Source organism: Vulpes vulpes, chromosome 2 (assembly GCF_048418805.1).
Source record: "Vulpes vulpes isolate BD-2025 chromosome 2, VulVul3, whole genome shotgun sequence".
In the NCBI taxonomy this organism is placed as follows: Eukaryota; Metazoa; Chordata; class Mammalia; order Carnivora; family Canidae; genus Vulpes; species Vulpes vulpes.
Window position 1 is genome coordinate 151,217,384 of NC_132781.1, and position 25,235 is coordinate 151,242,618.

At 36.8% G+C, this 25,235-nt stretch overlaps 1 protein-coding gene across 50 annotated transcripts in view; it reads right to left on the reverse strand.

Annotated features, from left to right (window-relative positions):
- Positions 1-25,235, reverse strand: part of EPB41 (erythrocyte membrane protein band 4.1) — a 197,562-nt gene that overhangs the window by 74,119 nt on the left and 98,208 nt on the right. For all 50 annotated transcript variants that reach the window (XR_012000087.1, XM_026014545.2, XM_072750555.1 and 47 more), the window contains exons 5-7: positions 12,990-13,032; positions 5,634-5,709; positions 2,302-2,520 (exon numbers count right to left, since the gene is read on the reverse strand). Coding sequence is in view for 49 of the 50 variants with exons in the window: in XM_026014545.2 (XP_025870330.1) it covers positions 2,302-2,520; positions 5,634-5,709; positions 12,990-13,032 (338 nt within the window). In the remaining variant the exon portion in view is untranslated. The remainder of the gene's footprint in view (positions 1-2,301; positions 2,521-5,633; positions 5,710-12,989; positions 13,033-25,235) is intronic.

The following is a 25,235-nucleotide window of genomic DNA, read 5'->3' on the forward strand; positions in this document are numbered from 1 at the left end:
ATTATAACTTCAAAGTCTCTATCTGGGCAAAGGGCCACTAAGTGTTCCATGTACGTAGGCGGTCCTCTATTTATCTGAGAACAGGGTGGTATTTGCTTGTACTTTTCAATGCATAGTAAAATGCTTCTGCCTCAGTAGAAGTTTCTCTGGATTAGTAAAAATGCCATGTTGTTGAACATAATTAAATTTTCCATTTAGCTTTGTTTCTAAAAAGTGCTAATCTTTCCAAAAAGGAGCAAGTAAATTCCAAGATATCAGACATCTAAATTTTCTAGTCATGGAGATCCATTATTGCTTAATTTCTATCCATATACCTAACAGAACATCAATTGGACCACATCTACCTGTCCCCTTTGAGGTCATTTCACTTATTTGGGTTTAAATTTTTTTAAGTTCCAAAAAGTAGTTCTGTAAACCCAGATTCACATCCATCACTTGTAAAATGGGTTTAAGAATTACTATTCTAGGGCATCCCCAGTGGCGCAGCGGTTTAGCGCCGCCTGCAGCCCAGGGCATGATCCTGGAGTCCCGGGATTGAGTCCCACGTCAGGCTCTCTGCATGGAGCCTGCTTCTCCCTCTGCCTGTGTCTCTGCCTCTCTCTCTCTCTCTCTCTCTCTCTCTCTCTCTCTCTGCATCTCTATGAATAAATAAATAAAATCTTAAAAAAAAAAGAATTACTATTCTAGCAAATACTCTCACTATATACTAGTCACTCTGCGAAGTACATCACATTTTTAACAATCACAAAATTCATATTATTACCCTTATTTTTCAGATAAGAAAACTAAAGCTTAGAAAGCTTAAATAATTTACTAAGAGTCTTAAAGTTAATAAGGAATAGAATCTGGGACACCTGAGTGGCTCAGCAGCTGAGTGCCTGCCTTTGCCTCAGAGCATGATCCTGGATTCCTGGGTTCGAGCCCCACATCAGGCTCCTTGCATGGAGCCTGCTTCTCCCTCTGCCTGTGTCTCTGCTTCTCTCTCTGTGTGTCTCTCATGAATAAATAAATAAGATCTTTAAAAAAAAAAGGAATAGAATCTGAATTCAAAGTATGACAGGCTGATTCCAGAGCCCATGCTTCTATCTCACTGTCTAGTTCAGTGGTTCTCAAACTTTTTGACCTTAGGATCCCTTCACTTTCTTAACAATTATGGAGGACTCCAAAGAGCTTTTCTTTATGTGGGTTTTATCTATCAATACTTACTACATTAGAAATTAAAACTAAGAAAATTTAAAAATACTTATTAAATCTTTAAAAAATAATAGTAATAAGCTCATATTTTAACATTTGTAACTTTTTTATATGAAAAGTAACAATATTTTCTCAAAATGTAGTAAAAAAAAAAGTGACACTGTTTCACATATTTACAAATTTTTTAAATATCTGGTTTAGAAGAAACCTGGATTCTCCTAATTCAGACTAACATAACTCAGGGTACTACTAACTCAAGGCTACATCAGACATCACATTAATAAGCTAAGGCAGCCTGTAAAATTTAGCATTTGCAAGTCCCTCAAATAATCATGGGATGTCTAGTAGGAAGAAACACAAATTATGTTGGCACTTGAATATTAGCTAACACTTACTGAATTTTGACAAAGTGTAAGACACTGTATTAAGTTTTTCTACCTTTTCTAATCCTGTCACCCTATTTCCTCTGAAATGATATGCTCCATCATACATATAAGGAACCTGAGGCTCTGAGAGGTTAAGTGAATAACTCGAGGTCACAAGGCCAGAACCAAGCAGAGCCAAGATCTCAACCCAGCTCAGCCTGACCTATGCTCTTGCTTTTGATCATTTTGTTATGACATCTCTCAACATCATCAATAATTTCCATGGAAAAAAGCAACAAATTAATAAAGATTTTTCAAAATGCCTTCAGGGATTCCATCAGTTCTCTGAAGTCTATCCATGTACACAAGTCCTAAGAACCCCTGCTTTAACAGTCTTAAAGTACCTAACATAGAATAATAAGTTTAAAATCTGGGGGGTGGTGAGGAGGTAAAGCAACAATAGCTAACATTTATTGAGCAACTGCTATGTGTCAGACACAGTGCTTAGTGCTTTACACCTATTACCTCATTTAATTTTCATCCTGCAACACAACACCTGTTACTCTGATGAGAAAACTGAGGTTCAGAGGGCTTAAATGACTTGCTCAAAGTCAAACAGTGAAGGGGCCTGAGCTGACACTACGGCACCACATCCCCTCTACGGCAAACACTGATTCAAAACCAGGCCACGGTTTAAACTTATTGCCAAAACAAATATAGAAAAAACCCTGGAAACATTTACCTGTATGACTTATGCAGTTCCATGACCTTCTCTTCAAGTTCCTTGGTCTGATTTGGGGCCAGTTTAAAATCACTAACATATTCTGCACCATGAAGTTCTGGGTCATAGTCTCCCAGCTCAGACTGGATGGTGTAAGAACCTAATAATGCTAAGGTTGCAAAGGAACAGGGCAGACGTCCTGAAACTATGTCCTGTCGGAGCTGAAGGCATAAATAATATCTAGAGCCAAAAGAGAAAAAAATGTTACCATGTCAGCAACAACAAAAACAAAATATAGAGAAAGAGGAAGAAAAGGGGAAAGGGAGGGAAGAAGGAGAAAAACAAGAGATATTAAATAAATATGAGATAATATTAATAATTGTTCAATCTAGGTGGTGGGTATATGATTGTTCATCATACTATTATTTTTTCTTTTCTGTGTTTAAATTTTTTCCATGTAAAAAGTTAAACAATCCTGTAACTATGTTGGACTCATGTTTGGAAGGCAATTTAAAAAGAAAGAGGAAGTTGCTAAGAGAGTAGATCTTCAAAGTTCTCATCACCAGGAAAAACATTTTTGTAATTATGTATGGTGACGGTTGTGAACTAGACTTATTGTGGTGATCATTTCATAATATGTGCAAATGTTGAATCATTATGCTGTATGCTTGAAATTAATACAATGGCATATGTCATTTATATCTCAATAACAAAAAAGGAAGAAAAAGAAGAGGTAAAGTTGGGAAAAGTCTGACGGAGGAAAAGAAATTAATATTTAACCGAGTACATTAAGTACCATATACATATAGATTATCTCATCTAATTTTCACGAAAAAACTTAAGAGGTGGGTATCATTACCAGATTACAGATGGGGAGGGAGGCAGCCTCAAAAACTAAGTTTGCTCAATGTCATATAGTAATAAAGGCTGTTTGGCTCCAAAACTGGACTTCCTCTATCATACTGCTTTGCCAAATGTGTAGATATTGTCCTTCATATATAAAGATGACATTATTGACACATTTTTACTAGGGTATGAACAGTTACAGTTCTCTTCCCCTCAAAATGGGCTAAGTTGTATGTAGCCTTCTACACACTATCATCTTGTAAGATTAATTCCACCTGTGTGCTAAATTACTGGGAATTCAGACTGGGGTCAACACTGTTCAGGAGAACAAACCAACTGAGTGCCCCTACATATGTTAGACACTCATCTCTGTCAGTATCATGTTTACACCTATGATCCTGACCTCCTTAGTCACCCTTTCTAGCTGATCTGACTAATACAGACTGTTTCACCAAACAGAAAAGCTGGGAGATATGATGAAATTGTAAATTCCTGTACTAATTAGAATTATATTCTTGTTTTGACCATATAAGATGTTGAATAATGTAGGCATCAACAATCGCTTTTGCTCTCTATGATTAGTCACTACATACATGTTTTTTAAAAAAAGAAGAATGCCAACCAAATCACAAGGATCTTAAACTCCTCTAAAATGTAGGTAATTAGCAAATAATTTTAGGGATTTGTTCTATACATAACCTCAATGAAGAAAGATGAATAAGAAGAGACAAGTATTGCTTGAGAAAAAGAAATCACCAAAACAATTTTTTCAGGCAGATATGGCATCTCAACTTCAAGAATGTGCTAAGGATTAACTAGACAAAGAATAATCTTTTTATTTATTTTTTATTTTTTTTAAAGATAATTTATTTATTCAGAGAGAGAGAGAGAGAGAGAGAGAGAGAGAGAGGCAGACACACAGGCAGAGGGAGAAGCAGGCTCCATGCAGGGAGCCTGACGTGCGACTTGATCCAGGGTCTCCAGGATCACACCCTAGGTTGCAGGCAGCGCTAAACCGCTGCACCACCAGGGCTGCCCAGAATAATTTTTTAAAAATTTCACTGTACTGGGGCAGCCTGGGTGGCTCAGTGGTTTAGCACCGCCTGCAGCCCAGGGCATGATCCTGGAGACCCTGGATTGAGTCCTACGTCAGGCTCCCTGCATGGAGCCTGCTTCTCCCTCTGCCTGTGTCTCTGCCTCTCTCTCTCTCTCTCTCTCTCTCTGTGTGTCTCTCATGAATGAATGAATAAATAAAATAAATGAAACAATTAAAAAGAATTTCACTGTACTTATCAGACTTAGAGTTCACTTAGGCTATTCCCTTATTTGAGAAATCTGAAAACTGAGGTACAGAGACTGTATATTTGTCTGAAGACAGATAGTGGATAGCAAAATGAGAATTAGAATGCAGTTTATCATAGCAACCAACAGTTCCACTGAACAAACATTTGCCAAGCACCTACTATGTATAAGGATCCACATAAGGTGTTATGGATATAAATATGTAAAGTAGTATTCTTTATAATATACTGCTCTTCCATTTTATTCTTTTAATTAATATTTACATAGCATCCAATTAAGGTCATTTTCCTAATATCAGGAAGTTTTTTTTCAAAGAGTACAAGATTTATTTTATAAATTGAGCTCAAAAATTACTGAGGAAGATTCAGTTTATGAGGATTATGTACCTAATTATACACTTTAAAAGGGAAATGAGAAGAAATAATAACACACACATGAAATAATAATAATTCAGGGATGCCTGGGTGGCTCAGTGGTTGAGCATCTCTGCCTTTGGCTTAGAGTGTGATCCCAGGGTCCTGGGAGCGAGTGCCCTACAGGGAGCCTGCTTCTCCCTCTGTCTATACCTTTGCCTCACTCTCTGTCTCTCATGAATAAATAAAATCTTAATAATAATAATAATAATAATAATAATAATTCAGACTTCAGCTTTTTTGATCCCTATAACAGAAAACACAGGGAAAGAGTATTTTTTTTTTTTAATGTTTATTTATTTATGATAGTCACAGAGAGATAGAGAGAGAGGCAGAGACACAGGCAGAGGGAGAAGCAGGCTCCATGCACCGGGAGCCCGACATGGGATTCGATCCCGGGTCTCCAGGATCGCGCCCTGGGCCAAAGGCAGGCGCCAAACCGCTGCGCCACCCAGGGATCCCGGGAAAGAGTATTGAAAAGAGAAAGTAGCAGAGCTATTTTACCACTTATATTTTTGTCTTGCCCTTTGGACGGCATGTGGTTTATAGGTACCTTATACACAGCATGACATAGTAGCCACGATAAGCAAGGTTAATTCCCCTGCCAATTTTTTTCCAGCACATCACAGATATATGAGGCTTTTAGGCTCACTTATTTGCAAACCTGCCTTGAAGTGACCAGATACTTTCCATCCTATGTTTAATTCTCTTCAGTTCTGAACAGAAAAATTCCCAGAGCTTATGATAATGAGAATTACTTATTATATATTTAACTATTAATAAATTATTTACCTTGTTATATCTTCTGTCAACTGTGCTGGATCAGGTGGATAAAACTTTACATTAAATGTGAAATTCCAGGGGACACCTGTAAGAGTAAACAGAAAAAGAATTGTATGCTTATACCTAAGTTTGTGATTATTAGGAGTGCCTAATATATTCAAAGTTTTCTTTTTCCTGTGGTTTTTTATTTTTAAATTTTATTTATATTCAATTAATTAAGATGTAGTATATTATTAGTTTCAGAGGTAGGGTCCAGTGATTCAACAGTCTTATATAATACTCAGTGCTCATTACATCACATGATGTCCTTAATGCCCAACACCCAGTTACCTCACCCCGGCCCCCCTCCAGCAACCCTTAGTTTGTTTCCTATGATTAAGAGTGCCCTTATGGTTTCTCTCCCTCTCTTGATTTTGTCTTTATTTTTCCCTCACTTCCCTTTGATCCTGTTTTGTTTCTTAAACTCCACATATGAGTAAGATCATATAATTGTCTCTTTGACTGACTTATTTTGCTTAGCCTAATACCCTGTAGGCCCATCCACATCATTGCAAATGGCAAGGTTTCATTTTTTCTTTTGATGGTTGAGTAGTAGTCATATTGGGTAAACACCTCCCAATTCTATTTCCATAAATATATATGTATGCTTAAGTGTGGTCAGAATGATATATTTATAAGATATTGGTTGTAACAGCAAATATCTGGAGATAATCTAAACATATATTTATTTAGCAAGAGTAGATATATTTCCAAGATACACTGTTAGGTGAAAAAATATTGAGGTCAAGAACAGTACATATAGAAAACAACCATAAGGGGCATCTGGATGGCTCAGCTGGTTAAGCATCCAACTCTTGATTTTGCTCAGGTCATGATCTCAGGGCTGTGAGATCAAGCCCCACATCAGGCTCCTTGCTCAGCACAGAGTATGCCTCTCTCTGTGCCTCTCCCCCCTTGCTCTCTCTAATAAATAAAAATATTTCAAAAAGTAAATTAAAAAAGCAACCATGAACATTGGGGGGGTAGAAAGAAGTATATATTAGGGTACATTTATATATGCATAGACAATCTCTATAAGAATATATACTAAACCAGTTATAGGAGTTGGGAAACTAGGAAGGGGAACTTTTAGGAAGGAAAATGGAGAAGACAGGGAAAATAGGATGGAGACTTATTTTCACTGTATACTCTTTTATACCATTTGAATTTTGTAGGGGTACTACTTGTTAAATATAAACATTTAACTTTTCTAAAGGATAACCTTTGTCTCCTCCCACTAAAATGCGAATTACTAAGCATAAGAACTTTTTTCTGTTTTATTTGGTGTGTATCCCTAGTGTCCAAACAGTGCTTGGTAGATCATAGATGCTCAAGAAATATTTGTTGAGTGAATGAGTAAAATAAAGTAACAGACCTCACAGCATTGCTATGAAGGTCATATGAGGATGCTACAGCTCCAGGAAAAAAAAGTTACTAATATATTAAATTATCTATTAATCCAGATCCACCAATAACCTTGTTACTAGAACAAATCAAATGAAAAGAAAAACACACACAAAACTTCTGCATTCTGACTGAATTTTTCTCTCCATTTAACCCAAAATAAGGAAGTTTAACTGTCTTAGAAATAACCATATCTAAACAGAAATGTTCCAATTATTAACTCTTTTACTTTTGTTAACAGTTAATCATAAGGAGAGGAACCCAAATTTTCAGTTCCCATTCTTTTCCATGTAAGAGATTCAAGTTTAGATATTCAAGTTGCTAATGAAGATATTCAGGTTCACTGCAAACTAGCTCAGGGTTCAATGCAATAAAGAAACTAAAAAAGGTAATCACTTGGAATTAAAAAAATATTAAAGTTAAGCTTTTGTCAGTGACTGTTTCTAGAATAGGATACATACAATTAGTAATATCTTTTTTTTTTTTTTTATGATAGTCACACACAGAGAGAGAGAGAGAGGCAGAGACATAGGCAGAGGGAGAAGCAGGCTCCATGCACCGGGAGCCCGACATGGGATTCGATCCTGGGTCTCCAGGATCGCGCCCTGGGCCAAAGGCAGGTGCTAAACCGCTGCGCCACCCAGGGATCCCTAATTAGTAATATCTTATGGAGGATGTTTAGTGGATAAAACGGTGGCTGGAAAAGCTCTAAAAAATCTTAACATTAAAATTTCTGCCTTCTAACTCAGCAACACTTCAGTGGCATTCCCAGCAAACTGCATAACCTGAAGATTCATGTGCCATGGAAGAAAAATCAGACAGGCTCAAAGTGACCACTTAGAAGCAAATGTCTGGACTCTTCAAAACTATCAATGTTATAAAATACTTTAAAGATCTGGGAAAGTTCCAGGTCAAAAAAACTAAAGAGATGTGCCAACTAAATGCAAAATATCACCATAGACTTTCTTTTGCTATAAAGAATATTACTGGGACAACTGATAAGGTCTATAGGTTATAGTATTATTTCAATGTTAATTTCCTGCTTTTAATAACTACATTATAGCTATATAAGAAAATTCCTAGTTTTTAGAATATTTTGGGGGTAGAGAGGTATCATGACTGCAACTTATTATTGGTGAAATAGGTGAAATTCGTATAATATTAACCATTTTAAAGTATACAATTCAGTATATTTAATGTACAATTCAGTGGCATTTAATATGTTGACAATGTTGTACATCATCTCCATCTAGTTTCAAAACCTTTTCATCATTCCCACAGGAGACTCTATATCCAGAGCAGTCACTCCCTTATCGCCCTACACCCCAACCTTTGGCAACCACTAATCTGTTTTGTCTCTGTAGATCTACATATTCTGGATACTTCAATAAATGGAATCATGTATGACCTTTAAGATTTGGCTACTTTCACTTAATATAATATTTTCACTGTTCATCCATACAGTAGCATGTATAAGTATTTCCTCATTAAGGATAAGTAATATTCCACTCTATGTAGATACCACATTTTGCTTACTCATTATCCATTGATGGACATTGGGTTGTTTCTCCCTTTTGTCTATTGTGAATAGTGTTGCTGCGATGCAACTTTAAAATGGTTCAGAAAAAAAATCTGTATATATATATATATATATATATATATATATATATATATATATGAGTAATTGGATAGATAAACAGAAAAGACGACAAAGCAAATGTAGTAAAAATATTAACATTTGAGGAATCTTAGTAAAGGACATTCAGGAATTCTTTGTCGCAGTCTTTCAACTTTCTATTAAGTCTGGAATTATGTCAAAAATATTTTAAATTAATAATTGAAAAAAATTCCTGCCTTCTAAGGACACAGGAAACTAAGAACTCTCATTTACTGTTACTGGCAAACTGTTACGATCGGTGTCAAGGATGGCAGTTTGGCAATGTCTGGTAAAACATACCCTATAATCTAGCAATTCCACTTTTCGGTATACATCCTTAATCAAGTATTTTTTAAACTGTGGATCATGATCCATTGTGAAATCAGTTTAGTAGGTCAAAAACAGCATTTTAAAAAATGAAGTAGAATACAAATAGATCAGAGCATGTCTTTCATAGTAAAGACTAAGAATTGTTTTGTGAAATTTTCTTTTCAACTGAGATGAATTTCAAAAATCATATTGAGTAAGAAAAGCAAGTCACAAGTTAGCTATTCTGTAATTAAATTCAAATGTTCAAAAGGTAAAGCAACATTTTTAGGTATATATTCATAGGTAATAAAAACTATTTTCAAAATACAGTGAAAGCATTAAAACAAAATTTGGGACAGTTGTGACCTCTTGCAGGGAAAGGAGAGAAGATGCATTTATAAGGGGTACACCTATAGAATTTTTAAAAACTAATTCAAGTTATTTATCTGTATTTTTCAGAATACATAGAAGGTATAAGGATTTCTCTCTTTCTTTTTCTTTCTTTCCTTTTTTTTTTGAAGGTATAAGGACTTGTTTTTGCTCTGCACTATTCCAGAAAGACACAGAGGGGCACAGCCACACTGAGTAGGGGAGCTCTCTCTTATTCAGAACCAGGGAATTAAGCTGGGAGGAGAGAGAGATACTGACAAACCTCCAAAAAAGACTCAAATGGATGGATGGGTCTGAGGGAAATTTCAGAAAAACAGACACAGCAATATTATCTACAGTATATAGGTATGGATAATATAAGAAAAAAACATAAAAACATGGACTGAATCACCCCAAACTCATGAAAATAGATGTCTATGGCCAGGGAGAAAGGAAGATATGACTAGGAGGAAAACAAAAAAGACAAAACTTAGTCTCCATATTTTATTATATGTTTTTAATATGGAAACATCTTTCTAGTGAATATCTATTTCAATTTTATTTATTTTTTTAATGTTTTGCAGTGCTTTGTTTTTTTTAATTGAAATATTCTTTATATAGTCTGTATGCTTATTTGTATATCAGTTGCACATTTCTTAAAGTCTGTGTCTTATTTCAATTTTAGATATTCATTTTTTTAATTCTCTTTCTAGGAACTTACCTACAGGAACATATATATGCATGCACTTATATAAGTTATGTAAGTGAACTCAAACTTATACAAATGTTCACTGCAACCTTGTTTGTAATAGCAAACTATTGAGAATAACCCAAAATGTCCATCAAAAGGACTGCTTATATATATATTGTGCTACAACTATGTAATCATTACAAAAATTCTTAAACAAAATAAATTTATATATGTTAGAATGAAGAATACTCCATTATGTTAAATTAAAATTATGTTATGTTAAATTATGTTAAATTAAAAATATTTAAATTATGTTAAATTTAAAATATTGGTTACATTTTTTATTAAATACATATAAAATATACCTATTAAATACATATTTATGTAAAATATGCATAGTAAGGTATAATATGCATATTAAACAAATATGTACTAAATGCATATTTATATTAAAATAATGTGTATATCTATGTACACTCAGAACATCTCTGGAAAGAACACAAGGAATTAAAGAATGGGGTAAAAGGGTGATTTACCTTGCATCTGATTCATCTATATCTTTTAATTTTATTCCATGTATATATAGGTGATATATATAAAGTTTAAAGAAACTTTTAACTATAGATAGCATAATACATACTGCATATATAATATAATGCAAATATATAATATATAACAATGTGCAGTAGTCCCCCCTTATCCATGGTAAACCATGATCTGGAAGCAGATGATCCTGCTGATATATAGTCAGAAGATCAATAGTAGCCTAAGACTAGGTTACAATGCCTGCATCATTCACCTCGCTTCATCTCATCACACAGGCATTTTTTAAAACGATTTTATTTATTTATTCATGAGAGACACAAAGAGAGAGAGAGAGAGGCAGAGACATAGGCAGAGGGAGAAGCAGGCTCTATGCAGGGAGCCCAAAGAGGGACTCAATCCCTAGACCCCGGAATCACACCCTGAGCCGAAGGCAGATGCTCAACTGCTGAGCCACCCAGGCATCCCTTATCACAGAGGCATTTTATCACACATTATCATAGGAAGGGTGAGAACAGTACAATACAATATTTTGAGAGAGTAACCACATTCATATAATTTTATCACAGTATTTTGTTATAGTTGTTCTATTTTATTATTGTTGTTGTTAATCTCTTACTGTGCCTAATTTATAAATTAAACTTTATCAAGATACATATGTATAGGAAAAAACGATATATATAGGGTTTAATTCTATCTGCAATTTCAGGCATCTAACGGGAAACCTGGAATGTATCTCCTGTGGACATGGTGGGGAACAAGAATACTGTTTAGCATAATTCTATTTTTGAAAGCCAAAACATATATACCTAGAAAAAATCTTGTAGCTTATGTTAACTTAACAGTGATTGTATCTAGAGGATAGAATTTAGGGGACTTTTACTTTCTCCATGATATTTTTCCATAATGTTTAAATCTTTCGCAATGGGTATATATTATGAGTGTGATGAAAAATATTTTTTTTAAAAAACAAACTCTTTGCAATACATAAGTGTTGAACTTCTCTTTGGCTTAATGTTTACATTCTCACTTCCTGTTTAAGTTTGTGCTATAGACAAGGTTTTCCTTTCATATGTTAAAGGAAGGTTTTTATGATTTTTGTAATTTTTTTTATGACACAAGTTCTTTTTCTTAGCAAGATTTTTTTCCATAGCCAGAGGGATAATCTACCAGATACCCTCCTCCACTCATTATATATTCTGTTTTAACTTTTCCTCCTAATCAATCTTCTTGTATAATCATTTGCTCCTGAGTAATATTGAGTATTAAAAGAATTTTCATTGAAAGGGACTTGGAGTTAACGTTTTTCTTGTTATGCCTCAAATATTCCAAAAATTTATTGTTCTGACTTCCATTTTATTCTTTCTTTTTCTTTCTTTCTTCCTTTTTTTTTTTTTTTTTTTGCTTTGCATTTTAAAATAACATTTTATAGGCAAAGAACAAATATGGAGAGTTGCTAATACAAAGGAGTATTTTGTTTCCCTATCTCAAGGAATATAAATTATAAATAGTGTCTAAAGGAAAACATTTCACAACAGCAAGATTGTTTTCTTTTAAGGAACAAATGAAAAATAAAATTTGTTTTCAGGTAATAGAGTTAAAACTTACTAACCAAGATGAATAATCTCTATTGCAGTTCCTAGAAGTTTCCTTAAAAATAAACTAAACTAAAAGGACATTTAGTTATAAATAGGAGAAAAAGAGTCTCCACCGCTTAGCTAGCCATTTGGGCCTAGAGCTACAAAATACTATTCTATACTTTATTTAACTTAGAAATATTTATCTCAGGACAGCAGTCTGAGCAGGAGGGTACAACAGTAATATATACTAGAAGGCTTGGAGCAGGAGAAAAACCACAATGTCAGAGGGCCATTGGCAAAAGAAGAACTGTTTGGAAGAAGACTTGAAAATGGACAAAAAGAACTACAGAGAGGAAAACATGAAGAAGGTTAGAATGCAATAGTCCAAAACAGTTTAAAAGGAACAGGACTAAAAAAAAAAAAAGGAACAGGACTAGGCAGCAAACTCCTTTGAGAATTGACTCCCATATCTTTTTTCTCTTCTCATCTTTGTTCTTCTCTAACTTGTTTTTCTCAACCATTCCAATCTTCCCCAATTTTGCCTAGTGGTGAAGAAAAAAAAAATCAAGCTCTGACCTACATCTCAATTGTGTCCACCTCTGCTGTATCTTTCTATGATGGAATCTCCTCCTTCCAAGGGAAGGCTTTATCTCACTTTCAGAGCCACCTGCCATAGCCAGGATTCTAAAGTGACTCATAGCCAGAAAACGGGTGAAAATCCTCTGACCTACTAAAAGAAAGAAAGAACTATAAAAAGGGCTATATTCACTTACCACGAACCTGCTTCTTTATTTCTTTGGCAGAATCCAGCCATGTCTGTAAAAAGAAGAAAAAGCATTCAGAGCTCCAAAACACACAAACCACAGAGTACCAGAGCAGAATTACTGACCATCTTCGAATAAGAGCCTCCAGGTCAAACTACATTTCCGATATTCTCTGCATTAACTTCACAAAGCATAGTAAATCTGAGCAGAGAAGTAGGGGGCCAGACAGGCTTGAATCCTAGCTCCACTACTTCCTAGCTGAGTGATTTTAGACATCTCTGTATCTCAGTTTTCTCATCTACCAGAGGAAATTAAATTGCGATACTAGTAGTAGGGCTTATCTCACAGACTTATTGTCAAGATTATAAATGAGTTCGTACACGTAAAGCTTTTAGTAAACAAAAAATGCTAAATAAGCATTTGCTATTTTTATCATTCTGTAAAGAACAGTAGAGATATAACCAAGATTAATAAACATCACCCCGATCTTATTTTTGCCTCTAACTCTGACCTCCAATCTCATTTAAATTTTCTATGTCAACACAGCATCAGGTACATGTTTCATGCTCAGTTAATATTTACTGGATGAATGATTAAGTTGTTTTCCCTGACTACTCTTTCCCACACTCATCTCCTTTTACCATTCTCCAACTCCACTTAGAGTCTACACATCATTAGGGCAGGGTTCCTCAACTCACGGTGGACCGTGCAAAATAATGGCACTTAAAAAGAGCCTCACTATTAACATCTTCTGTAGGCTCCCTGGGAAATGTTTAAAGACAGAAATTTCTAAATTGTTTAAAGTATTTCTTTAAATATTTTATTTATTTATTCATGAGAGACACAGAGAGAGAGGCAGAGACATAAGCAGAGGGAGAAGCAGGCTCCCTATGGGGGGAGCCTGACGCAGGACTCCATCCCAGAACCCTGGGATGATGCCCTGAGCTAAAGGCAGACACTCAACTGCTGAGCCACCGAGGCACCCTTGTTTAAAGTATTGTCATTCATATAAGGACAGACAGAAAAGTACCTAAAATATAAGTGTATAGATCAATAACTTATCAAAGTGAACACATAAGTTTAACATTATCAGCACCCAGGAGCCCCTCTCCTACTTCCTCCTAATCCCTCTCCATTCCCTCCTCCAAAAGGATTAAAACTAGATTTTAGTGTTATTTAGAAAATACCTTCCTCTATAAACAAAGACAAAAGGTACAAGGTTACCATCCTATTTGCCCTGCCCAAGAAATGAATTTGAACACCACAGTCTTATATTTGATTATATACTACTTAAACTGTTGTATAAAAGTAGTCAACACAATAGACAATAAGCAGAGGAGTGAGGATTAATTTCCTTTTCTCTCCCCTTTCCCCACAATTAACACAAAAGAGTAACAATATGTGTTAAAATATACAACTTAATATAAAATTGTTCCTTAGAATAAAAACTAAACACATACTTGTTTAACCCTTGTCAGAAAGCCAATAACCCTCATTTCTCATTATGATTAAAGAACTTTAAGTTGCTGTAGGCCCAAAGGCAAAGGAAGACTTCAAAAGCACCAATTAATAAGTTTCATGTAACCTCTGAGAATCATCGTTTATACCATGCAATCCAAAACTCTTAACAAAGGCTACTTCTTACCACTTTGGAATAAAACATCTCTCACCATAACGAGGCAACTCTATACTTTCCACTATTTTTTAGACAAAGCTCCCAAGGTAACCTGAAGCTTTCAAGTTTCTTAAAGGGATTCTTCAGCCATTCTATGACTCTGGAGCAAGAATTACCACCAATTTGACATAAAGAGAGCAAACCCAGATTTGTGTCAATCACATGGGACTCCAGGGTATAAGTGACCTTACAGAACAAATTATTATTGCTTCTGTATCTAGACCTCCAAATCCAAATAAAAAACAATGTGTAAAAGATAAAAATCAATGTATACAAGAATAGGTATTTTTACGCTCAATTTAAATGATTCAATTCACAGCATTTTATTTAGCCAACAAATATTTGAGGAATGCCCTCATGTGCTAAGCACTACAGTTTCAAAAAAGGATTTAAAAATAGCACTTGTCTTCAAGGAGTTGTCGGTCTAATGAAAGAGGTAAATAGTGAACAATTGATTTGTTTGTTCTAGGTGTGAAAATGATGATGATAGCAATGTGTGAGAGAACACAGGGTATGAATACAGGGTGTTCTAGTAGCACAGGGGAGGTGCACCAGAATGGACTGGGGATAAGAGGCAGTTAGGAAATGTTCTCAAAAGAACTGTGTCTTCGTGGACAAACAAGAGTTAACCAGGCAAATAGAAGAGGAAGTCACAGGGTATAAGAGAACATGACACATCACAGTTGCTATATATAGGTGAGCATATCTGGAACACATAGGTGAGAAGGGGAGATACAGAATGGAAGAGAATGGTAAGAGATCATGGAAAATATTTCACAGTAAGAAACTTGGACTGTATCAGGTTTCAGGCAAGGGGGAAGCCACTGAAGGATTTAAAATAAAGGAGTGACATGAATTAAAGGAAGCAGGACTATAGAAAGGGAGACCAAATGAGAGGTTGTTGAGAATACCTGTAGTACAGGAAGAGAATAATGGTTATGGGTATAGACTTTGAAGTCAGTCTTGAGTTCGAGTCCTGTCTCAATCTCTCTACCATTTACTAGCTGTGTAACCTTATAGAAGATCATCAAAATCTCAATTTTCTCATATATAAAATTGGGATAAAACTACCCTCCTCAGGGTGCCTGGATGGCTCAGTCAGTTAAGCATCTGACTCTTGGTTTCAGCTCAGGTCATGATCTTGGGGTCTTGGAATCAAGTTCCATGCCAAGTTCCCTGCTCAGCATAGAGTCGGCTTGAGGATTCTTTCTTCCTCTGTCCCTCCCTCCACTCTTTTTCTCTCTAAAATAAATAAATGAATCTTTTTTTTTTAACCTACTTTCCTGATAGAGTTTTTATGGATTATTTGATGTATATAAGAAGCACATAACCAGCACTCAATTAATTGTGCTAATACTGATGATAAAAAGGGCTTGAAAAAATGAAGTCTATGGGACAGAGAAGAAAGATATTTAGAAGCTAGGATGCCTGAGTAGATGGAATACACGGGAAGGATGACAAGAGTTGGTAAGGTATAAAGGCAAAGGATCATCCCCAATCTGCCCCATATAGACGATAGATGAAACCATGAAAAATAAAAATAAAAATCACAGTGAAAAAAAAAATCACAGTGAACACACAATAGAGTGAAAAGAAAGAAACTCAAGATAGACCTTCGGGGGAACGCTTGCATTCAAGGCATGGGGAAAGGATGGAGAACTGAACAGTAAACTGAGATGGAATGATCAACACAGTAGGAGGAAAACAGGAGAGACTCTGGTATCCTAGTATCTCAAGAACAGAAAGCTTCAAGGATGGGTAGACAAGATCATCATTGCTGCTAAATGGACAAGTAACATAAGGATGAAAAACTCAGATTCTTCTTGCCAAGAGTAGTTTCATTAGAGTGATAAGGGTAGAAATCAAAATGCAGTGAGTCATTCTAAGCGCAGACGTGGCACAGCTGAACTCTCATCCAGTACTGGTGGAGTGTCAACTTAGTAACACCACTGTGGAAAACTGTCTGATACTATCCTCTAAAGCTGAATAAATGTGTTCTCTATAACCCAGCAATTCCCTTTAGGAACACATCCAACAGAAATGTATATGACACGATGTGCATTAGGGGCCCATGCATGGCTCAATTTGATTAAGTGTCCGACTCCTGCTCTTGGCTCAGGTCATGATCTCAGGATTCGCACTGAGCATGGAGCCTGCTTGGGATTCTCTTTCCCTCGCCTCTGCCTTCCCCTCTCCCACTCTCTCTCTCTAAAGAGAAAAAAGATGTGCATTAAAAGACATGTACCAGAATGTTCCTTAACAGCAGTATTCTTAAAAGCCCAAACTATATACAAGCCAAACATCCATCAACAGTAGAATACATAAATCATGGTACAGTCAAACAATAAACTTTTAATACAGAAACGAGAATGAATGAACTACTGCTACTCACAACATGGATGAATCTCAAAAATACTGAACAAAATAAAAGCTAGATTTAAGAGAACATATATATGATTTCATTTTTACAACACAGTTTAAAAACAGGCAAAGCTAACTGATGGTGATAGATGTCAGGAACATATCTGTTAGTTTTAAAGAGTGGGATGGGAGTAATGACTGTTTGGGGATGGAGGTAGTGACTGGAAGGTGGCCCAAAAGGGGATTCTGAAGTCCTGGTAATGTTTATTTTCTTAATCTTGGGAGTATTTACACAGATGTGTTCACTTTATAAAATTCTTTGAAATATGCATGTATGATTTACATATTTTCCAGTGTTAGACTAATAGGCAGTGAGGAACTAGAGACAGTTATATGTAAACTAATTTCTCAAGAGAATTTTTTTTAAGGGGATTTCTGGGTGGCTCAGTGGTTCAATGCCTGCCTTCGGCCCAGGGCGTGATCCTGGAGACCCAGGATTGAGTCCCACATCAGGCTCCCTTCATGGAACCTGCTTCTCCCTCTGCCTGTGTCTCTGCCATTCTCTCTCATGAATAAATAAATCTTTTTTAAAAATTTAAAAAATAAAAAATAAAGATTTTATTTACTTATTCATGAGAGACACAGCTAGAGGGAGAAGCAAGCTCCAGGCAGGAAGCTGGATGTAGGACTCGATCCCGGGCCCCCAGGATCATGCCCTCAGTCAAAGGCAGGCTCTAAACCACTGAGCTACTCAGGCATCCCAAGAGAACAGTTTTGAAGGAGACGTGGAAGAGAAGGTTATAGCTAGAAGAAAGAGACAGGAATTAACTTATAAAACAACAAACTACTGAGAGGACAAAAGTTATAGAACTATTTCTTATTAGGGATCTTAAGATGCCCCCAAAATAGCAATTCTGGATAACTTCCCTTTCAGTTGCAAGGATTTCCTTTATTTTTTTTAAGGATTCTTTTTTTTTTTTTTAATTAAGGATTATTTCTTAAGGGTCCATTTTCCAATCATATCTTATTGACTTAAATTCATTAACATTTGATTTATTTAATAAATTAACACTTTAAACAGAATTTAAGTTTGTGATTTTAAAAGGTATTAAAGGTATCTCACATTCCTTCTTGAGCTTAAAAAAAGTTTAAATGAAAGAAATGAACAACAGTAATAGCCTGATGTAGCTCTCTATTCATTCACCTGAAGAATTACAGGTCTTGCATGCACTCTCCTGCTTTAAACACCGTCTCACATGTTGTCCCTTTCACTTGGAAAACTCTCCCAATTTGTTCATCTGGAAGGTTCCTGACTATCTCTTATAATTCAGACCTTATGTTACCTTCTGCAGAAAACCCTTTCTATGTGGGTGCCTATCTTGCTGCTGTCCCCTCATCAGTCTGGGAGCTCCCTGAGCAAAGAGACTATGTCTTTTATAGCTCTGCCTAGCCACAAGGCACATGCTGTCTACTCAATAAACATTTGACAAATAAATGAATAAAAAAATTAAAAATGCTACTGAAATAAACTAGTATGCAGATGATGAAGTTTCAACTAAGGCAATGTCATTTAAGTAAGTAAAATGAATAGGAACTTTTCATATCTTTTGCAGCAATTATAACCTTAGGTCATAAAGTTTTAAGAAAAAACTCTTAAGAAAGAACATGCCCTGAGTTGGCCATCAGCTACCTTTATCTGGAGGTCCTAAAACTCTGCACATACATATAAGTAACCTATATAAACCCTTGAATTTTGAGGTAAAAAACTTATCTAGAAGCTCTACAAGTCTCTCTCTTCCTTAACCACTGTTTATGCTTCTATTAGTACACCGACTTCAAATCACTGCTCCAAGATGTTTATAGAAACTCTGTAGCACAGTAATTCTAGGTCTGACTCTTTTAAGTGTTAAAAAGCTACATTTAAATCCACTAGCCGGGCAGCCCGGGTGGCTCAGCGGTTTAGCGCCGCCTTCAGCCCAGGTGGTGATCCTGGAGACGGGGGATTGAGTCTCACGTCGGGCTCCCTGCATGGAGCTGGCTTCTCCCTCTGCCTGTGTCTCTGCCTCTCTCTCTCAATCCTCTCTGTGTGTTCTCATGAATAAATAAATAAAATCTTTAAAAATAAATAAATAAATAAATAAATAAATAAATAAGTCCACTAGCGATGTCAAACCAAATCTTCAGAGCAAAAGACAAGATCCCAAAAACAGCCTCTTATCCTGTAAGTATGTTTACAAAATTCATTTAGTCTTTCTGATTTATCAGACAATAAAGACACAATCATTACCAGTACTTCCCTTCAAAGCTACTCATGAATCAATTTAAAACAATGCATCCCTTCAGACGACTGTAAGTTAAATGCCTCACACTATTGACTTAATACTCACTCCAGTGGTGTTTGCTATTTGCCTTTTGCCAGGTGAAAGAAAGACCCTCCTGGCTAGGACTCATTGTCTATTTCGAGTTGAAAATTTGACTCCTAAGGTAAGAAAATTCATCAACACAGAAAATGGAAGAAAGAAGAAAACCATATACCATTGAATTGAATGAACTCCTCATTTAAAATTCTCATTATGTACCAAAATAGCTCAAGATTTGTCTAGGGAGGGAATTTGGAGAGGGGGTAGGAATTAATGTGGGTGACTTTTCTTCAAGGAAAAAAATCCTTGACTCATTCATAAACAGCTAAGCAAGAATAAAACATAGGGAACGGGGATCCCTGGGTGGCGCAGCGGTTTGGCGCCTGCCTTTGGCCCAGGGCGCGATCCTGGAGACCCGGGATCGAATCCCACGTCGGGCTCCCGGTGCATGGAGCCTGCTTCTCCCTCTGCCTGTGTCTCTGCCTCTCTCTCTCTCTGTGACTATCATAAATAAATAAAAAAAAATTAAAAAAAAAAAAAACATAGGGAACAACTATTTAACTCATATAACTTTGATTCATAGTGGTAATAAAAGTCTCATAGGGCTATAGAAGTTTGCTTCTGACTGCTTTTCCTCTTTTCTAGCCAGACTCAGTCTGGCAACAGGTCTGTTATTATGCAGTCAGTAGGAAAAGAGAGCAAGCAATCCATTCCATGTGAGGAAAAAGTCAATTCAATTAACTTTCCTCTCTGCTAAAAATACCTGATTGTCTACAAACAAAATGCAAAGATCTAGAAGCTCATGAGAGCACTTACATATACAAAGGACAAATCTTCACACACACACACAAAAGACAACAGACTGGGGATGTTAAGAGGGTAGTCATCTCTGTTTCTATTACAGTTCACATTTTTCCCACAATTTGAGGAATGTTAAAAAGAAAACCATAAGCCTGAAATGGCGTCACTTAGGTGAAGGCCCCACTTACATGGTTGAAACCTAACTACAGTTTCAACCACTCAGAAATGTAACAAGTCAACATGGGAATTTCCTGGTCAGCACTAAGAAATTTACTAATAGACCCTTTCAGTTCCCCTTAGAGGGTGACCTTGCCTAAAACAGTGGATTCTTTGCTAAGAATTTCTTTTCCATTCCCTCTCTACCTTAAAAAACCTTTCCTTTCCTGTAGCCCTTCAGAGCTCCCCCCTAACTTGCTAGGTGGAATTTATTTATTTACGCTGCCCAATTTATGAAATGATTAATTATTAAGGCCAATTAGATATTTAAAATTTATAGGAACTAATTCTATAGGCAGGAAACAAAAACCAAGAGACAAAGATAAAACATAAAAATCAAGGAAGGAGGAATAAAAAGCTGCAGAAGAAAATCATTTAGGAGGAGCAGAAGGCAAGGAATTTTAGGAGGGAACGAACTGTGTAGCTGGGAGGAAGCCACTTTGCCTTTATATGCTTTAGTTTTCTCAGCTCTAAAATGAGGGAATTGAGCCCCAGGAGATTTCGTAGCTCTAGTGTCCTTTGTGTTTTCAGAATGACAGAAAATTTGAATAAATGATTAACAAACTTTAATGGCTTTACACATTTAATCATTTCATGAATCTCGTATACTACTAAAGAGAGTATCTGGAAATCTGGCTTACTGACAGTAGATATGTATAGGTAATGGTAACTAAAATAAAATTGAGTAGCATGACAGGTGGAACAAGTCCACCGTGTCTGTCTGAGGGCAGCTCAGCAGCTGCAGAAGCCACTGCAGGAGGGGCCTTCCACAGGTGCCCCCTCTACACTCCATACCAGGGATAAAATTTAGCAACAAGAAGGAAGCAGTTCACATAGCATCAGTGGACTGAGATTAAACCAAGACCCAGACCCTACAGCCCTATCCCCATCCGCCTGATAATCACCAGTGTTGCCTACTTCCCTCTGGGTTCCTGGGCCAGTATGATATTGGAACGAGATGCAGAGTCCATGGCTAGAGACACAGATCCTAGTTCCACTGGCAAGGAACCAGTAACTTAGGTTGGCGGTCCCCACCAGGGTTTACCTCAGAAACCAAGCCAGTTGGTTCTAGGGCCTGCAGACTTCTTGGGCGGGGGCTTCCTGGCCCCGCCAGCAGCCCCACTCCAGCACCCACACCGCTGCTGGGACTGTGACAACGTCTTTTCTTACAGGTCCAAGCTGGCTATGTACTGGCTGACACATGGCAGTGCCCACCCCTATCTGTGCCCTGATTGCCCCAAGGCCTTCTGCTACCCCTCCAAGCTTGCAACCCATGGCCACTCACACCATGCCACCAACGCCCACCCCAAACCTTGCTCATACTGCCTCAAGGCTTTGTCATTCCTCTCTAAATTGGCTGCACAAAGCCTATGTCACAACCCCCCATGGCACCAGGCAGCCAAACCACAGCCTGCTATCCCTTCTCCAAGTGGCAAATAGGCCTCTGACCAAAGACGAGTCCTGTTCCTTCACCAAAAGCAGCCAGTACCAAGCTGACAGGGCGAGCAGAGTGAGACCTCCCTTTGGCTCACACTCCCCTCTGCCACCCAACCTGGGTCAATAAACAGGTGGCATGTCTAAGATGGGCTCTTCCAGATAACTGAAAGGAGATTGGCTCCACACTGGGCTCAAACTTACAAGGCTGAGGAACTCTTTCCTCATTTGTTTTGGAGAGGGAAAGATGTCACCCACAGAGAGTTAGCACTGGGCCCCAAACCATGGACTTGGGGCTGTGGTTCCAAAGCAAGTCCCAACTCTGGTTTTTCTGTCTCATTCATATGGTAAAATTAAAAAGTCTGCTATCATTGTGGTTTGGTGAGGAGTGTGGGGAAACAGGGTCTCTCCTTATTGTTTTAAGTTAAATTGGTACATCCATTTTGGCCAGAAAAGAAAAAAGGAAGGGAGAAAGACAATATGATTCTACTAGCTTAATTCTACAATGGGAAGGTCATACAAAAGATCACGAATCAGAATGGCTTTGGCCTTCTCAAGAGCAACATTGGAAAAAAAAAAAAGAGCAACATTGGAAGCCAGAAGACAATGGAGCAATACCATCAAAATTACGGTAGCAAATGATTTCAAGTGTAAAATTCTATACCCAACCAAACTAATAACCAAATGTGAGGGTAGGAGAAAGACATTTTTCAGACATCTAATGTCTCAAAAAGATTATGTCTCATGTGCCATTTCTCAGAAGAAGCAGCCCTCTATCAAAACACAAGGAAAAGCTAGGACAAAGGAAATAGGAGAAACGTCACAGAAACGAGGCAAATCAAATCCCTAGGATGAGGATGATGGTAAATACCAGGGATGGCGACAAAGAGCCGATTCATCCATACTGAACAAGTATGACTCAAGAGACAGCAAATTGAAGAAGGACTGTCATCACCAAGATGACTTTTGCTACTGTATTGGCCCTTTAACTTGACAATGCTAAGGTAAGTCTTCCCAAAATTCATTTTTGTACAAGATTTGTTTGGCAAGTTACTGTTTTCCCTTCTATGCCCTACTTCCTGGATCAGCTTAAAGACCCTCAATTTTAACCCAAAGAAAAAATCTGCTTTGACCTATTTCTGAGAGCTAGGTTGGTCACAGTAAATTTAGAAGCAAAAAATATCGAACACCTCATTGCCTCTGACCATGTTCCTGTTGGATATCCTATATGAACGTGGACCCTACTACAGACCTGTCAAATGCCCTGAATATGATAAGCCCTATGTTTCCCAGAATTCACTTGCCCACTGACTTCCCCAAAAGGGACTCTTATAAACTCTCAGGGAAATTGAAACTAGATTATGATTCTGAAACAACAGCTTTTTCTCTCAGAAATATTTTTATCTAAGAGGGATAATAATGACTTCTTTTATATAGCTGGGTTAGTACTTTGCTATTCAGCTTTTATATTAGCCATTTTTGGTTTTTTTTGTTTTTTTTTTTTTTTAAATTTTATTTTATTTATTTATGATAGGCACACAGTGAGAGAGAGAGAGGCAGAGACACAGGCAGAGGGAGAAGCAGGCTCCATGCACCGGGAGCCTGACGTGGGATTCGATCCTGAGTCTCCAGGATCGCGCCCTGGGCCAAAGGCAGGCGCCAAACCACTGCGCCACCCAGGGATCCCTATATTAGCCATTTTTGATATCACTTTACACATAAATATATAAATGAATGTAAATAAAACAATTTAACATTTGCTTCTTAATATTTTAAAAAGTATTATAAAGGAAATAAAACCTGCTGACAGGACAAGTATGGATGACACCAAGAATGGTTAAAAGTTTTTGTAGCAATGTAGGCCCTAGAAGCTCAACTGCAAATGGAAAGGAATTTCCTCTGCTGAATGTCTTTAGATGAGCTAACTTCTTGAAATTTAACTATACATGGTTCATTGAAAAATTATTTCCAGTTATATTAAATAAGGAAGTATTCAGTGACTTTACTGATATGCCAAATTCAAGCATTCTCAAACATCCTCAAATCAACTTTGGATTTTTTTTTTCTTTCTTTCTTTCTTTTTTTGGACCCACAATGTTAAAACATTGAACTTTATCTCACTGAGCTTGTATAACATGAAATACTTTTCAGAGTATTTTCCTTGATCCATGGAAGAATTTTCCTAGCTCACAGCTGCTGAATGTTTTTCACTATAATTCTGGGGGGGGTATTTAGTTTTTTAATTACTTTATATCTTCCCTTATTAATGAAACTTAGATGCTTCAGTGCAAGTTGGTTTGAGCTTTTAAGAACAAAGAGTCCTTAAAGAACATTATTAACTTAGTGCTGGTAGACATAGCTCTTCTGCTTGAAACAACAATCACTCACACAGGAGGACAAACTGTTGCAAACTACTAGGTAACTACTAGTCCATTTTACAAATAGATTCTATTTAGGCAAAGAGCCAAGTCCATGTCTTCTAGCTTGCATTATCTAGCTCAAATAATCCAATCTATAGAGCCTGCAGTTGTTAAAGGCTGCTGTCCCTCAACTTTTCTTAATAAGTATAAATTACCTTGGAGAAAGAAAGAACCAACAAAAACGGCTTTAAATACATTGAATACAAAACTCTCTCTCCATGATGTGGTCCTGTGTAGCTCTCCAGGTTTATTTCTCATTCTGTTCCTCACTACCTATGTTTAACCAGGCTCCTAGTTCCTCCAATGCCACTCTCTCAATTCTGGTCCCTTATACAAGTCATTATCTTTCTGCTTCACTTGCCCATTTAATCTTTCAGTTCTTGGCTCAGGTGTCACCTTCCCAGAGAAGACTTCCCTGGCCATACCCTGTCATTGCATCTTGTATTTCCTTTTGCGTAACACTCGTCACACTAAACCATAAGTTCTAGAGGGCAGGGACCATGTCTATCTTATTCACAGCCCTATCTCTATCATCTAGGATAGCACCCGCAAAGACTTATGGAACTGGACTGAAGCTTTTTTTCATCATTAGATATTAAGCTGTCTATAATTTTCAGTAAAGTGGCCTAGGAAATAATTCAAGTTCCCTGAAGTAAATACCTGACTTTTAACCTTTCCTTCCTCCTCCATGTTCTCATATTTTCTTTTACTTCTTTCAAAAGTTAACTACTAACTTCCTTTTGGGCTGGAAGAAAATGTCAGATTCATTGTAGGACTTTTCAATAATATTGGAACTTTATTCTCCTTTATAATATTACTCTCAAATTTTAAATATATATAATTATCCTATAATTATAATATTGATAGATCATCCATTCAACAAATATCTATTATGAATCTGTTAGATACAATACTAATTGCATAATACATGAAGTTATTGGTATCTACTTGCTAATCAGGACATCATAGCTCTGTACATCCCCTATCC